Raw genomic sequence first — 18,134 nt, 5'->3', positions numbered from 1 at the left:
TCCTTGGCTTATGTTGATTTCTCGAACCAGTTTGCTTCGACTCTAGTTCTTCTAGTTCTCTTTGTCTGAGATGGGGTAGGTGTAGCCTTGATTTTTAGACTTAAAACGCTTAATGCAATTTGGGGCTTGATTGGTTAGTGGCTGGGTTTAAGTGGATAACAATACCGGCAATCGCTGTCAACATGTCGAGCTGTTTCTTGTGCTTTAGTAATGTTAAATAATCTAGGAGTTTGTTGTTTTTCACTTGGTTATGATCCTGTGTAGATTTCTTTTTCAGGGACGAATAAGGTTTAAGTGTGGGGATGTTTGATGTGGTGTAAAACACACATGTTTTCCAAATAGTTTTTATGTTATATTGTGCTTAAACGTTAACGATTATTTTTTTTATTCTTGCATGAAATTACATGTTTGTGTATGTGATAGGTCCCATGTTGAAGAGAGTCAGAAAACGAGTCAAATGAAAAAAGAATCAGCTAAAACGGAGCTTGGATGAAGCCGGTACGCGCAAACGAAGTTTAAACGAGTCAACAATCGATAAACGAAGACCCAAAGGGCATGGACACACCGCGCGGCCACCTGACCCTTCATGGTCACGTGGCTTGGGGCCCTAGGGGTGTTCCATGGCTGCCCAAATGCATCAACATGACTATTTTGTCTTATATGGGCTTGTTTGGACCTAGTTTGGCTTGTTTATAAAGTTTAATGATATATTTAATAACCCTAAACCCTAAAAATGAATGGAAGACCATTCCAGCCACCAAAGATCTGTTCCAAACGAAATACCAAGGAGGAGGAGCAGCCGGTTCGTTATTTCATCACCCGGTTGTCGGTTTTGAGTATTCTAACGATTGTGAGTTCGTTTTTGAGTTTTAGACATTCAAACAAGTTGTAATCAGATTCTATTGAACATTTTAATCATATTTATCTATTTTATCTGCTGCTCATTCATTATACTTGGCTAAACTTGTTTGAATCACCTAGGTTTGATGTTTAACGGGTGATTTATCACTTTTCGGGTGCTAATATTGTGTTTGATTGTTTTGTTATAGTAAAGTTCATAATTTGTGATATTATTCCATGAACTTGCTGCCATTAGATGTATTTTAGGTTGCATGAGCCCCGAGTATTTGATTATTGCATGAATTTGTTTCGTGTAGTCGTTAATTGCTACTTCGGTTAATACCGAGTGTGTTAATTGATTGTGGTAGACGCGTTCCATTAGGGTTTGTGTTTCTTGAATCATTTAGGTCAGTAGGATCATCCCCTTTGAGTTGGACCAAAACCTTAGGGGTTAGATTATCTCTCTGCTTTAGTTGATTTAGTTACCCGTTGCGAGACCACGTGCGGTTTTCTAGCTATCGAATAGGTTAGTTTGTAAGTTGAGTTATTTTATCCTTATTATTTAATTACCCCTCTCTTTCTAGGTTTGTAATTAGCTCGAGCCTTAGTGAGGATTGTGATTTTGACACAGACCAAGTAATAAATCAGTAAGGTACGTTAGTAAACAATCGTAAATTAAAAGCTAAATAGACGTTGTTAGGGTTTTCTGATAAAACTGACCGTAGGGACCCAGTTGTAGGTTCCCAGACGGATCACACGAGATATCCCGATATACACAGGTGCGGAATCCCTGTGTAGATCGTTACGGACGTAGAATATTAGCTCACGAACACACGTACACACAATACGAACAACCACAAGTTATATTGATAACTCAAACCGAGATGCTTACAGACTCACGTCAATAGACTCACACGTAACTGAACTCGATCAACCAAAACCTAAAAATGACCAACACTGAAACAGTAACCCGTAGGTTACTTAAATACACGACAACTTCGCCTTAGGCGAAGTTGTCAATAACTTCGCTCGTTGAACAAGTTCGCCTAGGCGAACTTGTCAACAACTTCGCTTGGTTAACAAGTTCGCCCAAGCGAACTTGTCAACAACTTCGCTGTTACACAAACAATTACATAAACAATATTACAGACTCGATTACAGACTTTATACATATGAACTACTGACATCTATGCACCAACAGACTCCCCCTTGGTAGTAGCTTCATATCTTGATCTTTCAGCTCTTGTCTCGTAATCCTGTATCTTCATGCGTGCACTCCTTCTCTAACACACACCGTCACAACTCGTTGATACTTTCTTGCTTCATCCTTCCAAGCTGGAATATAAAAGATATTTTTCTCGTTGAGCATCTTCAGATCAGCTTGCGATAAGTTGACAAGATGCATCGGATCGTAAATTCTAAGTATCTCTTGTTCATCCTCATCTTCCATCACAGCTTCAGCAGTCTGGCAATCAACGTACCACCATTTTAGATTCTTCAACACATCTTGAGGCATATTCTTCATTGGAACCTCCTTGATGCATCGGATCGGCTTGTACTTCATCACCATCCATGGCTTGCCATCTGCTCTCAATCCCCTCTCTGTATCCTCCACGAGCTTTCCCTTCTGTGGCTTTAATAGTTCAAACTTCTTTTCTTTTACACCTTCTTTCCACACAATCTTCTCAATCATTCTTGCCATATTGTTGTTACTTCTGTTTATCAGGCCCAACCTGCCCAAATCTTTCACCTCGCATTCTGGCAACGTATTGAGAGATCTCAACATTCTTCTGAAGTATTGAATGCCATCATAGCGTTTTACCACAAATAACTTGATCTGTTCATCATAGATCCAACAGATGATTCCCTTTTTCGCCTCAGCATAGCCTTTAATGTTATAGCTTTTCTTGAACATGGCTGGAACAGCAGGCTTCTTGGTCTTGATAAACCAATGAGCACAGCCTTCCTTCCACCTAGGCTGCTCCTCCCACTCAGTAGTCTAATCCATCTCAGCCCTCACATCGGCTTTCTCAACTTCAGGGATCTCGTGCTCGACATTTTCAACCACAATCTCTCCTTCCTCTATCACATCCTCAACAATAATTTCTGCACCAATCTTTTCAATCTCACTGATTGGCAGAACATCTTCATCAAATAATACATCGTCGCTGAACATGTCATCATTAAGTTCCTTCAGCGCATCGATCACGTCATCATCACCACCAGCCGCTTCGGTAGACTCCCCCTCAGCTGTGGAAGCCCCAAGAGCTTGTGAGGTTCTTGGCAGCTCACCACCTGCACCTTCCGGTGCATTGGGATCATCGTCTCGGTCTTCTCTACGCTTGGTCCTCAACTCATCTCCTCTACAGCTCATCTCCCCCTGAGATGCCAAGAACTCCTTCAAGGCATCTATTATTTTCCCGTGCTCAGCCAGGAGGGTTGCCTGCAGTTGATTTGCTTACACTAGGCTTTGAATGGTCTTTGACTGCTCAGCTACAATCCGCTCTAGTGAAGCTATCCGATCCGAGTCAGAACTGGGCGTGTCCGCAGGTGGTACCGTACCCGATACTCCTGCAGTAGTGGTGACCGTAGACTCAACAAATCGTGCTACTACCACCGGTGGAGTACGCGATTGAGGTGGTAGAGACACAATTTCTGGAGCCGACGTCTGGACGGCTGTGATCTGTGGAATGGCAGCCGACGATGTAGCCACTACGGGAACACCCGTAGCGCTTGTACTCGATACCTGCACAGAGGTAGGAACAAGGGACATACCAGACAAGGCAGGTGGAGCAAATCGTGCAAACCTTGAAGTCTCTCCGGCTCCTACACCCATACCTGTCGTTTCCCTTCTTGAGTGCTTGCGCACCAGCTGCACAGCCTCTTCTTCATCATCTTCCTCATCTTTGTCATCGACAATTCTCTTCTGCTTACCCACCGTTCTCTCATGTCTCACCATCATCTGTCTGGCCTCTTCCATCACCTCATCAAAATCTGCTTGTGGACCCGAGACTTGAATATTCTCATGCGGATCAAACCGGTCCATATCAAACAGCCCTTGCCCGCCGAACATGGCGTCAAGATCAATCTCAGAAGCTGGCACAGCAGCAGATACAGCAGTGGATACAGCAGTAGATACAGCAGGCGCAGCTGATACAGCCTGGGGTGCTGCCGCCTGTTGTGGTCTTGGGTCTCTGAACTCGTCCCCTGCCGCAGGCACATACTCCGGGTTAATAAGATACCCAAAAAGCGGAGTATGCCTGGGACGCAGCTCAGGCTTGCTTCGTGCGCTAGACGTGCGACACTGAGCAAAGATACGTTTCGTCACACATTCCACGTATCGAATAGGGCGTCTTTGAGGTAGCGACGGAGCCACATGATTTAAAATCATTTGTAGAAATCGAGGATACATTGTAAACCGCTCACGCGCCACAGCCCTCCTCTGACGATCGATCTCGTAAAAGATCATCTGACTAAAAGAATATCTTTTATTGTAAGTCAGGGCAGTCATAGCAGACTGCATCGTCGCACCCATTCCATCAGTGCCCGCCTTCCGTCCCGACATACAGACTATCATGACATGCATCAGGAAGCGCCACTGATCTAATAAGAATCCTTTCCTTCGCTGTGTATCCCCTAAGAGACCTGAATACCCCATCCTTAGGAACGCGCCATCTCGAAAAGGAGCAACAAACTCCGTGGGGTCATCTCTTGTTTCTTCTCCAAATTGCAACGCCACCCGTATGTGTTCAGAGGAAAACTGAACAACTTGACCATTAACGGTGGCTCGCATCACCGGGGGCTCAACCCGGCAATCATACTCTACCGTCTGCCAAAAGTCTTCAATATTCGGCAGTGAAATAGGCAGGGTAGTTGTGATAGCGTGAAAAATTCTTGAGCGCAGTAGAAAGGTAATAATCTCCCGGTAGTCCTCCACGCCTTTTGCATCCGGATCTAGAGTGATGAACTGGTTATGAGCTGGAAAGAATTGCCTCTGATCGTCACCGTCATCACCACCAGCTCCTCCAACAGCAGCCATATCTGCACTAAACGAACTAAGTTAGATAACCGTTAAGCAACTCACAAGTTCGCTGTATACCATGAGCGAAGTTGTGATCAAACATGTATAGGCGAACTTAAAGGTGAGGCGAAGTTGGGAATAACTTCGCTTCATCTGTAAGTTCGTCTAATTAAATTTAAGTAAAATGATCAAGGCGAAGTTGTTGTTAACTTCGTCTTATCACAACATCGCCTCAGGCGAAGATAAGTTTTAGGCGAAATTAAGCTTCAGGCGAAGTTGCGGATAACTTCGCCTCAAGCGAAATTAAGCCCCAGGCGAAGTTGCGGATAACTTCGCCTAAACCCTAACTTCGCCTTCATCTGAATCGGCGACTGTTCAGATTCAAACGGCCAAAAATCCGATGATTTCGCACGATTTGACGATCCAGGAGAGAAGAACACAACATATTAATGTTATTAAGACGAAAAGTTCGTCCATGAACACGTAACACATGTTTGAAAAACTCGGTTTTGAAGGTCCGACGACCCGAGGTCTCGAACCGGGTAAAAACTTCTATGAAAGAACATGATAGTGATGTATATCGACAACACGTACCCTCAACTAATAATCGAAACTGGAAACGAAGATCGAAATCGAAAAGGAATCAAGTTCGCCGGAAAAGTCGGAGCTTAAGTTTGCTGGTAACTTTGAAAATAATGAAAATCACTGTTTGAAAAACCTTATATAGGGTCAGTATAGTTCAGGCGAAGTTACGGATAACTTCGCCTAGGCGAAGTTAAGCACAAGTTCGCCTGATTCAACAACTTCGCCTATAATTTCAAAATCAAACCTTTAAGTTTGAACATTTTGCAATTAACATTTGAAACTTCCAAAAAGAGTTAAACAAATATGATCATGTCTAAGTAACCAGTTATAAAATAATACAACTACAAAAATAGGAAAAACTTATAAAAATTTAACAAATAAGGGATCAAATTTCAGTCTAGTCAGGGACACCACGTTTTAGAAAAGATCCTAACAGGAATCATACTAACTACGTGACTGTTACATAGATCCGTGTTTAGCTGTATTATGACATATAGAGACAGGTTGTAAGCAGGTAATATACTTAAGATGGTTTTCATCGTTTCTGTGATACGAGTTAGGTTCAATTAATCCTTAAAATTTAAGTGGGCAACAACTCAGAAATATTGATGCCTTCTATCTATCCTCAAAGCATAATTGGCTTTCCCAAGTCACCCCGAATTGACTTCGACCCATAGTGTCTGATTAACTTGTAAGTATTCTATGTCTGGATCCCGTATTCATTCTTACTCCATGATTGAGAAGTCTCGATATTTTGAACTCTCTAATGTTACAATAACTTCATAAGTACTATTTTTTTTTTAACATACTTATAGACTTCAGAGTAATAAATAACTGCAAGTCCCGAATCTGGATCACTGCAGTGTCTTGAAACGCTTTCTTCACGGGAATCAGAACACTTACGGGCTCGTGTATGACTGGGTAATCACTTTTCTGCCTATCATTCGGAAAGATATACATGAAGACACACAAAACTCTTAAGGAGTTTCCACATAAAATCAAGTAAATTTTAATTTGTATCACATCTACTTTTACGCACCATAAAAAGTTACCATGACATACAATGATTGTCCTAAAGCCTTTTAAGCCTAATAACTTCACCAGTTAAGCACACAAAGATAGTAAATATATCATTTTCCAAGGTTGGATCGATTTTCTGTTAAACATAGCAAAGAACTTCTTTACTAAGTATTAGACTTGAAAAGTAATTTCATTTCCCTAAAAAAATTTTGACTTCAGTCACCCCGATCACGTCAAAGTCTTCATGTAAACGGCAATCCTGAAGATCCAATGGATCAACTGGACCGACCACATACAAGTATGTGTCCTTCGAACTATGTATGACCGACTAATTTTCAGCGACAGAAAGAAAACACATCATAATCGCCCCGGTCACTTTCAGTCATCTGGTTAATGGCGACCCTCATTCTCTAAGTAGAAACGAGGACCAAAACATATCCAAGGATATGTCCATCAATCTGAGGTAACCGACTAATTTTAAGCAATAGTGATGTTTTTTTTTTTTTTTTTTTTTTTTTTTTTTTTTTTTTTAATAAACACAAAAACATGGTTACTCGGGATTGATCATCCCGTTTAGCTCAATTAGGTTTTGAAATCTGGATTTATCAAACGCTTTTGTAAATAAATCAGCGAAATTTTCCAGCGTATCGACCTTTTCGACCTTGATCAGTTTCTTCTCAGCACAATCCCGTATGAAGTAATGACGAATGTCAATATGTTTAGTTTTACTATGCTTCACGGGATTGTTAATTACTGAGATGGCAGCAGTGTTATCAATTAAAATAGGAGTGAGTAAGAAATTCAGACCATAGTCGCGCAATTGTTGCTGAATCCACAAAACCTGAGAACAGCAGTTGGATGCTGCCATATATTCAGCTTCGCACGTTGAGATCGCGACTGACGTCTGTTTCTTGCACTGCCATGAAACTAATCTGCCACCAAGAAACTGACAACCTCCAGTTGTTGACTTCCGACTCTGATTGCACCCTCCATAATCAGAGTCCGTGTAAGCGACCAGCTCCAAGTCACCTCCTCTCGGGTACCACAACCCCAGCTTCGGCTTGCCCTTGAGATACCGCAGTATCCTCTTTGCACCTTTCAAATGAGATTCTTTTGGATTTGCCTGAAAACGTGCACAAAGACAAACAGCAAACATTATATCAGGCCTAGATGCAGGTGCGGAATCCCGATATACACAGGTGCGGAATCCCTGTGTAGATCCCGATATACACAGGTGCGAAATCCCTGTGTAGATCGTTACGGACGTAGAATATTAGCTCACGAACACACGTACACACAATACGAACAACCACAAGTTATATTGATAACTCAAACCGAGATGCTTACAGACTCACGTCAATAGACTCACACGTAACTGAACTCGATCAACCAAAACCTAAAAATGACCAACACTGAAACAGTAACCCGTAGGTTACTTAAATACACGACAACTTCGCCTCAGGCGAAGTTGTCAATAACTTCGCTCGTTGAACAAGTTCGCCTAGGCGAACTTGTCAACAACTTCGCTTGGTTAACAAGTTCGCCTAAGCGAACTTGTCAACAACTTCGCTGTTACACAAACAATTACATAAACAATATTACAGACTCGATTACAGACTTTATACATATGAACTACTGACATCTATGCACCAACACCAGTTTCCTTGATTCCATCTATCTTAGTTCATCTTTAGAAGCCGGTTTCAAACACTTGTTAGCCCTGAGCCATCCTATACCCGTTAAGTCATATTACCTAGGTGATTCGTTTTCTTATTATCGTTAAATCACTTTAAGTTTCCAGTTATTTTCGTTACACGGTTAGTTAAGTTAAGTTAGTTTAGATATATAAGTAAAAAAAATATATTATTTAGGCATGACTTGAGTAGGGTTAGTAATCTGAGCCACCTCACGTGTCTTTGTGTTCGATACTCGGACTTCCTTAGTCTTTATACATACGATCGGTACACTTGCAGGTTGTGTGAACTTAAGTTAGGAGATTCCGTTTTAATTTAAAGCTTAGTTGTGAGTCGTAGTTTTCATAGATACATTTTTGCACATCAGAGAGGAGCCTTCTTCTAATTTTAAAGGATACACAAGATTAGAGGAACAAGAAACCAGGGGGGACTGGCACATGCACCATATAGTCATTGCTGATTACTCATCAGCACTAGCACTGGACAATAACAAGCGCCAACCCCCACCCTACTTACTTCATGTCAGTGGAATGATAATTCATGACAAACAAATAGGATCTTTATTTGCGGATGGTTATCTGGGCGGTCGGGTTAAAGGACATCTAGCTGATCATGAAGCGAACAAAGACCTTCTCGAGTGACAAAAATAGCCCATGAGGGACATCTGTCTCTTGAAGGCATTTATGCACGAATGAATGATCTCTAAGTCTCTGGGCATCAATTCATTACCCAGGTGGATGGAAGAAGAGACAATCACGCCTTATATCTATGGTTAACCGCACGATATGATTTAAATAATAAATATGAACAAATAGATAATTGTTTAATTATTTTTTCCAGAAGGGAAAAGCTCCTTCTATGAAGCTAGCTTACTTATACGTTTCCAGAAGAGAGAAAGTTCCTTCTAGGGAGACATGTTTATTTATATATTTTCCCTGATAGAAGAAAAAAAAACCTCCCCATGAGGCACAGTATTTGTATTTCCCCCAGAAAAAAAAATATAAAGTATAAAAAGCTCTTTCTCAAAGCATAAAGAATAAAAAATCCCTTTCTCAAGGCATAAGATATAAAAAAGCCCTTTCTCAAGGCAAAAGATATTAAAAGCCCTTCTTAAGGCAAAAAGCCCTTTCTAAAGGCAACAATCAATGCATTGATCATATGAAATTATAACTCCAATGCAATGAGCGTTTGGAAGGCCCGGTCGCGGGCCTACTAGTCGACTAAACAATATAAAAAGCCCTTTCTCAAGGCATAAAGTATAAAAAGCCCTTTCTCAAGGCACAAAGTATAAAAAGCGCTTTCTCAAGGCATAAAGAATAAAAAGCCCTTTCTCAAGGCACAAACTATAAAAAGCCCTTCCTAAAGGCTAACACCATTATAATATGGGGGCTATCATGATATAGCTCCACTATGAACGGTCACTCTAGGATATCTATAAGATTTTGGAACTAGTCGTACCTATAATATGAAGACAGGAATCTCTGGTAATCTCTGTCTTGAATGGAACTTTAGGCTTACTTGTCTTTTCTCAGGTCATCTTTGTCCCCAATGGGACTCTTCTATGACCAAATACATATTATATCAAGAGCTTTATTAACACATTCTTGTGATAGTATAACATTAGTATGAGAAGGATGGATCATTTATCAGATAAATATATTCTTCACTAGATCTGCCTCCGGCCTCCCCGTCCTTGATGGATGTTTATTCTAAAAAACAGATCAACAAGGAATCAAGGAAGTTTGGACTGCATCAGTTGGAGACGGATGGCTCACGTCGAATAGTTTCCCCTAGATTGGAAAAATATATATTTGTGTCCAAGAGAGTTGAAGCGAAAAGGTTTTAAGGAGAAAATGAACAGCCAAAGCAAAAGCGTCATATGCTTCACTCGTCCACTCGTCAGCAATAGGCGAAAGATTCTCGGTTATGATTCCCTGCACCGAGAAAACATAGCCAACCACGAATGTTCTTGGTTGTTCCTCACACAATCAAAGAATCATTTGAAACTCTTTGAAACAACCATGAATGATTAACCACCAACAGGGAAATGTCTTTGACTAACGGAACCTCAATATGCAAACACTCTTTCTCCTTGTGGCACCATCTACAACTACCTGACTTCAGCCAAGGTAGCCTCTAATTCTTCCTTAAAATCCACCCAGATCAACCTCCCGTCTATCATAGCTGAATCCCAATGGAACAAAAGAAGAAGATCATAATACTAGTAAAAATGAAGAAAAAGAAGAAAGGATGATGAAACAAAAGAAGAAGAAAAAAGTTTTATCCCTTCGCTCAATTTCACCAGAATAACCCGCAAACTTCCTGCACATTATCTCCAAAACTAATCGATACTTATCCAATTCCTGAAATTTAGCATGGGCGCTATGTAACATTCGTTACTTTTCAATCCCGAAAATCCGACCCATTTTAACTTTTCGGTTTTCGATCATATATATTATATATATATATATAAATGTTAATTAATTCTCTTTCATTCATCTTATGTAACATACGTCGTTTTTATATATTTGTATTCGTTAAATAGACGTGTTTATTGTTTCAACGTATTATTGTCATTTGTTTTCCATGAATATGACATTTCCTATGGTTTATGTTATTATCTGTTCGTTACTCGTCTTTTTGTTCAAATAACGAATCTCCGATATTTAATGTCAATATTTAAACGAGTCGCAAACTAGCCGGGTATAATATAAAATAATCCATAACATTTTATTACATTTATATGATATCTAAAAGTATAAGGTTCAAAAGGTAATTACAGTTTATTTATGTTTTAAATATATAGTGAAAGATGAGGGTTTTAAGTGAAAATATGAAATTAAACATATAATATAATAATAATAACAATACCATCCCAGCAGCCCCACCCCCGTCCCCTGTTTCCCATATTTCCGGCAGCGGCCGAACTCCGGCGACCCCATTTAACTTCCGGCGAACTCCAAACGTCCTCCAAACTTGTTTTATAACGATTAAATGCTTTTAAAACCTGTAGACCATAACGTAAACTTAACATATTCTTCCAAACTCCATAATAACCCATAATCATTCGCGAATTAAAACTTATAACCGGCCGGAAATAATCAAGACACCCATTAATTATCAATTAACCACAATCGTTCCAGTTAACACTATAAATAGGCCGATATGCATAAGCTAAACTTGTCCCAATCATCTTTTTCATATCAAACACTCTCACAATCTTGTAATAATCTCCCCAATTCATTTTTCCGGCGAGGTCCCGTTCTCCGTCAACCCGGATCCATTAGAGATAAATAATATATGGATTTGAAGCATTTCGAGCCAATTAATAAAACCTCTAACACAGCTCGGGCAGACATGGATTCAATTTGAAAAATTGGATCTAGGGTTTGTATGAGGAAGATGATGAAATTGGATTATAATTTATAAATTTTCTGTTCCGAACTTTTAACGAACAAACCATCTGGTCAAGTGGTTGGCTCATGTTAATGTGGGCAGAAGCACTCGGGTTCGAAACCGGATCACGCCATGTTTGGTTTTTAATTTTCTTTTTAAACATTTCCAAATATATAATAAACCGAAAAAAATCTATAAAAACTAAATTAAATCAAATAAAATTATTTTAAGATAAATAAAAATTGTTATAAGTTGTTTTTTTTAGCATTTCACCTAAAAACCAATCTTCCAAAAATTCTCTTTTAAACTCGTTTAAATTATATATTATGTTTCGTTCGTTAAAACTTTATATTTCGTTAACACTTTCGTTTCAAAATAAAATATATTGTTAACACCAATATTTCCATAACTTTTATCATATCCAAACTCAGAATTTATCTCGTAATATAAATTAATAATTAATCATTAAAAATTCCGTCAAAGTTTAAACTAATATTATAATATCAAATGCTATAAAACAATAAAATATATATTAAAATAGTGCAAAATATCTGATATCAAGTTAATGAAGTTTAAAATACTAGTAGCTAGTCCTTGATTATGTACCTTCATTATTGTTTATAGTTTCGTGAGATGCGATCACTTTAGTTTCATTTACGCGCTTTTGGTTTTTATTTCAAGTTTGTCTTCAACTTCAAGGTGAGTTTCTCACACCCCTTTTTTTACTTTTTTACTACTTTTGGGGGTAGCATATATATCCTATACAAATTACAATTTCGTTTGTTTGTTATTTACAAACTACAATTCGCTACATGGACTTGTGTGTTTACTTGTTACTTGCTCAAAATTACTTGCACATGGATTACTTCAATATAGTATGATCATACGCCCCCCTTTTGCGCTCAATACATTTGTTGTTATGAGTGGAAAAGGGCCTCATTATCCGAGTACGTTGGTGCACAATCCCAACTGGAAAGGACCTTACTTGCGCTTATCTGAGTACGCTGGTGCGCAATCCCAGTTGGAAAGGACATTAATTGCTCATTTACACTTGTTCATGGAATTGTAGATTTTTATATACTTATATCAAATCTTGTGTGAACTCACCAACTATTCATATAGTTGACATTTATTATATATATATACTACAGGTACCTTATTTAGAAGATGTTGCCGTGACAAAGACATTAGTACTTAGGTTATATTAATAAATGGTTAAGATGTTAATTGTTCTTGTATTTTCCTTGTATTTATTGTTACAAACTTGTGTACTTGATGTTTAAATTAATTAATGATAATATTGTCACTTAATAGTGTCACATGTGTTTTGGGCAATCTGTACGTCACACTCGGGCGTATTCCGCTTTAGCCGGGGTGTTACACGCTATGCAACTCAGGATTCAGCCGAGAAACCTCCAGGGGGAGTCAAGTATAAATTCCTCTCCATAATGAAAACCCTAGAAGCCAATCCTTCAAGAATGATGAAGGCCTTATTAAATATTTCTCGGTAACAACCCCAATATATGAGGAATTTACAATTCAACCAGACTTGTTAATTATATCTCTCACTGGATGAGAATAACCCCTCCAATGGGTCTCATTACCCATACTTCCATACTTGAGAAAAATAACCCTTTCCATCAACAAGCCATAAACACTATTTGACAAACTCCACCATAATAAGTAATAGAGAACACAAATGGGTCTAGTCAAATAAAAATAATTTGACCAAAGAGATAAGCATCACTACATTCTTACTTCAACATCCGAACAATCTTCAAACCTTGAAGTCACCAACAAACAATCAACGTGATTGAGGTACCATCTTACTATCTAGAATACAAAACATGTAGCTACATCAAATACAATGGACTTAGTACATCTAGCATTACTACCCTTGAAGAAAACATTAACCTATTAGCCTAGAAGTTTGGGCTTAAAGTCTCTTATCCCAATCATAAATAATTAGCACAAGAGACTGGGGGACTTAAAGAGACAACCCAGGACGTGACCCAATAAGACAACATCTTAACCCACTAGCTCATAGAGCCAACCCACTATTAGGCCCAACATATAATTAAAGGCCTAAGAGTCCATAATCAAGGAAACAAATGTACGAGTGGTACTCCAACTAGAAAGTCGCGATTAGTTATACGGGGAAGGCTAAATCAGGAAATTCAAAATATGTAATGAACTGTCACTGTTTTATGACACTATAATAAGAAGGAAAACCACCGCCTCCATTGGATACACCCATCAACCAGCATTGGATCCCGACAGAAAAAGGAAGAAGAAAATACAATGATTAAGTCTCTCGTCCTAGTCATAAATAACTAAAACAATAGATTGGGGGACTTGTTGAGATATCCTCAGAAGTCTCTCGTCCTAGTCATAAATAACTAAAATACAATGATTAAGTCTCTCGTCCTAGTCATACAATGATTAAGTCTCTCGTCCTAGTCATCTCTAGCTAGATATCTTTGTTTTTGAAGTTGTTTCTTAAACGTGTCGTGTTATTCAGCATGTTATATTTAACCATGCTAAAAATGTTCGTGTCTGCGTAACCAATCTATTAAATGGTTCGTGTTTGGGTAATTGATTACTTAATTGTGATATTTTTATTTGACACGTTTTGTTTGGTGTCAGCCCTATTACTCATACCCTTTGTTAAAATATGTTGTTGAGGTTTGAGGCGATGTAAAGGGTCTTTAAATATAATCCTGAAATGTGTGGTTTTGCGTGAGACGGTTGTTTTCACATGCTTCTTATATATGACGCCATTCTCTTCGCTTGTTATGTTTTCTCCTTCATCTATTTGTATAACAAACTCAGAAACAGGAATGTGTGTTACGTTGTAATTGACAAGTCGACTTTCCAAGATCTTTAAGTATTTATAGAGGTAGGGTATCAAAAAGACCCAAATACCCTTAAGTACCACCCGCGGGTCAGAGGAGATCCTCTCAGATGCCACCTGTGGGGCATATAAATCACCCGCATAACCCAAGACAAAGGAAGAACAACATTACTTCCTAGGAACTATTTTCGGGAGGATCTAGGCGCCCTCAGGGGTCATCTGCAGGGTACTATTTACACCCGCAAGGATGGCCAGAAGGCAATGTCATAGGATAACTGTATTTAATCAACTCTCTTCTAGAAGATTTACCAAGATTCTTTCTTGATGAATACGTGACCTTTCAGCCAATAGAAGAATGACAGCTGGCCAAGTTTATCTCTTCCTATCATATGCGGACACGTGTCTAGGTTGTATGCATATGGGCCGTATAGCCCAACCTATTACAAGAGGATACGTGTCTAAGCGGTTACAAGGGCATCTTCTAGAAAGGGACAGCTGGGCTGATAATATTCCCATACTCTTCGGTTATAAATACTTCACAATCTTCATGAGGTAATTCATTCACACTCCACTATCTACTCTCAATACTTAAGTACTTTATCTTCACCAGAAATTGTACTTATTCTCACGTCGGATGGTGGTTATGGGAAGACCCCCTCTTGTCCTTCCCGTAACGAGCTCACGGTGCTTGTTTTGTAGGATTTTGTCATTGGACTTCTGGATATTGTGCTCATATCGTTAGTCGGTTTTACTTGACCCGTTTCCTGTGGACTCGATGGATCTAGGACTCGTAAGGGGAGTAGATCCGTGTTTCTTCATTGGCGCCATCCGTGCTTGTGTTAGAACTGCGAAAGTTTTTTGTTGGTTTTTAGTTCGTACGATATGAGTCAATTTCTTGAGGGGCCAACGAAAACTCCTGTGATTGCTAGACATACTGATGATGTCGAAGCACCTGGAGGTCCTACTCCAGGTGACTTAGGACGTATCACGGTGGAAACTCGCCGAGCTCGTACAAAATTGGGTTTGGAAGACGAATCCGACCATTCTGAGCCAGTGAGAACCCAACGTCATAATTCCAGAACTGAAGGAGCTCTATCTCCTAAGGAATGGTTACGTATCAAGCAGGAGAATGTTGTGGCTGAGTACGAGGGCATGGTTCGTGAAGAGCGAATTCGTGCCCGTACCTTAGCCTATGATGAATCTCCTAGGAGATCCCTTTCCCTCCCACAACTGTGCGGAGGAGTCAGATGCGCGGAAGCCTTCAAACTGAGGGGTTTCCGGAAGATGAGTTTGTTCGGAGAGGGCGTGATTATTCTCGCATGGCCACACGCCCACCCTCATACATAGAAGGATTTGAAAGTTTTGATCTGTCATACCGTCCCAGCGCTATTAGCTATTATAGCGGGGATAGTCGACTTCACGCACGGGAGGGAACTAGTCGCCCACGTGCGGTAGTTCGCCATACCGAATACCATAGTGATGCGGAAGAAGACTTCACTAAACCGTATCGTCCAGCAACCTTTGTTGAGAAGCCAAAATTTGTTGCGCGCATCGCAACAACACCACTCCCAGTTAACGCAAAGATCCCTACATCTTTGGGAAAGTATAATGAGATGACTGATCCTAGCGATCACCTGTTGAACTTTGTGGCAGTGGGAGGCGTCAGTGGTTGGACCCTCCCCTACTGGTGTCACATGTTTGCATTGACATTAACGGGGGCAGCGCGTGAATGGTTTGAAAAATTGCCCGATGGGCAAATTCAGAATTGGGACGACTTTGTGGCTAAATTCTCCCAACATTTCAGTCAACAGAAGAAGCACACCCGTGATCCTTCCGAGATATTAGACGTTGTTTGGCGAAACAATGAGTCAATCGATGACTTCATTTCTCGATTTAACAACGAAAATCTTAATATAGGCGGAATCAGCGAAGACATGCAAAGGGGAGCTTTCTGCAAAAATGTGAAAAGTGATGTTTTGATCCGAACATTGACTGGTAGAGACGGAATGCCCAAAACTTGGGATGAAATTATGACTGCGGCCAAGTTGTTCGCAAGATTCGAGAAGACTTTGAGTTTTGAGAACCAAAAACAAACTCCAAAAGTAGAATTTCAAACTCCGCGGCCAAATATACAGGCTAAAGGAACAATTTGGTCAAGACTTCAGCCTTCCGCGGAAACATCAAAGCAGTTTGACGCCAGATCTCTGATAAGCAACAAGAACAAAGCGAGCTCTTCAGCGCGAGTCACCAACAATTGGACTCCACTGTCGAAGACTCCTTCAGAAATTCTTACCACTAAGAACGTGAATTTCAGGAAACCTCAACCACTTACGAAAAGATCATTCCTCAATCCTAAGAAACACTCTAAGAAACACTGTTCGTTTCATGATGACATAGGTCATAATACGGACGTATGCATAGCTTTGAAAGGTGAAATCGAGGCGGTTGTAAAGTCCGGAAAGCTTGGACACTTGTTCAGAAATGCAAGACCAGGGACTGGTAAAACTCCCGCGCGAGGTAATCCGGGCCTGCCCATGAAGCAGGTCAAGGACCTAAATGTTCACATGATACAAGGTGGACACAAGGTTGGAGGGAAGATGAGAGAATTTGATGAAGAGGAGTGGAAGAACGAACCTGTAATTTTTCCGCGGGTCAAAGGGGGACCTTGCAACAAAAATCCATTGATAATCACCGCCCTCATAGGTCATTACCGTTCGCATTATGTCTTCTTTGATACTGGAAGTACCTCAGCCATCATGTACGAACACTGTTTTGAACAACTTGATGAAGATGACAAGGCGAGACTGAAACCAATTCACGCACCTGTGTCTGGTTTTGGGGGCGAAGTGACGCACCCGCGAGGGGTAATATCTTTTCCAGTAACTCTTATTGATGGAACTCATTCAAGAACTAAAGATGTTTAATTTTTTGTCTTACCAGCGACATCAAAGCATGATATCATCTTGTAACGTGAGGCGATTGGTGACTTTAATGCTCATCCTTCTAAAGCACACGGGGAGTTCCGACCCACACTGGTGTAGCAATCATCTGCATTAATCCTCATTGCTTCACGACAGAAAGTTCAAAACCCAGCAAAGTTCCAAAGCAAGTTCAGAGGACTGAGCCAGAAAAGTGGGTGTTGAACAAGAAGTTTCTGGACCAAACGATAACAATTGGGCCCGCTATTTATGAGATAGTGAGGACATTCTTAAAGCAACTATTAACAAAGAATATGGACATCTTTGCGTGGCAGCCGGCGGATATGACTGGCGTCCTGCGGAGGACTGCAAAGCATAAGCTGCGAGTAACCCAGGGTTCACGCCAATTGTACAAAGGAAGCGTAAGATGGGTCCGGAGCAGACCAAAGCTATGAACGAACAAGTTCAAGACCTTCTACATGCTGGAATCATCCATCCAATCCATCAACAGACTTAGGTCGCCAATCCAGTCATTGTTCCCAAAAGCAACGGGACATGGTGAATGGTATAGATTTCAAGGATCTAAACAAGGCGTGTCCAAAGGATTGTTACCCTCCACCAGAAATCGACCTCAAAGTTGATGCCGTAGCCCCGTTTAAGTTTAAGTGTTTCCTCGATGCCTACAAAGGCTACCACCATATCCTCATAACGGCGGGTGACGAGGACAAGACAACGTTTCGCACAGACCAAGGCACATTTTGTTACAAGATGATGCCCTATTGGATTAAAAAACGCGGGTGCTACAT

The 18,134-nt window shown here is 40.2% G+C and overlaps 1 protein-coding gene across 1 annotated transcript; it reads left to right on the top strand.

Annotated features, from left to right (window-relative positions):
• Window positions 1–15,657: 15,657 nt before the first annotated feature.
• Window positions 15,658–17,334, top strand: LOC143535761 (uncharacterized). Its single transcript, XM_077029925.1, has one exon. The coding sequence runs from the start codon at window positions 15,658–15,660 to the stop codon at window positions 17,332–17,334; it is 1,677 nt and encodes a 558-aa protein (XP_076886040.1).
• The last annotated feature ends 800 nt before the right edge of the window (window positions 17,335–18,134 follow it).

Source organism: Bidens hawaiensis, unplaced genomic scaffold (assembly GCF_021521415.1).
Source record: "Bidens hawaiensis isolate Kalapana, Puna unplaced genomic scaffold, B.hawaiensis_p1.1 tig00010600_1, whole genome shotgun sequence".
In the NCBI taxonomy this organism is placed as follows: domain Eukaryota; kingdom Viridiplantae; phylum Streptophyta; class Magnoliopsida; order Asterales; family Asteraceae; genus Bidens; species Bidens hawaiensis.
This window is presented reverse-complemented; position numbering and strand designations above follow the sequence as displayed.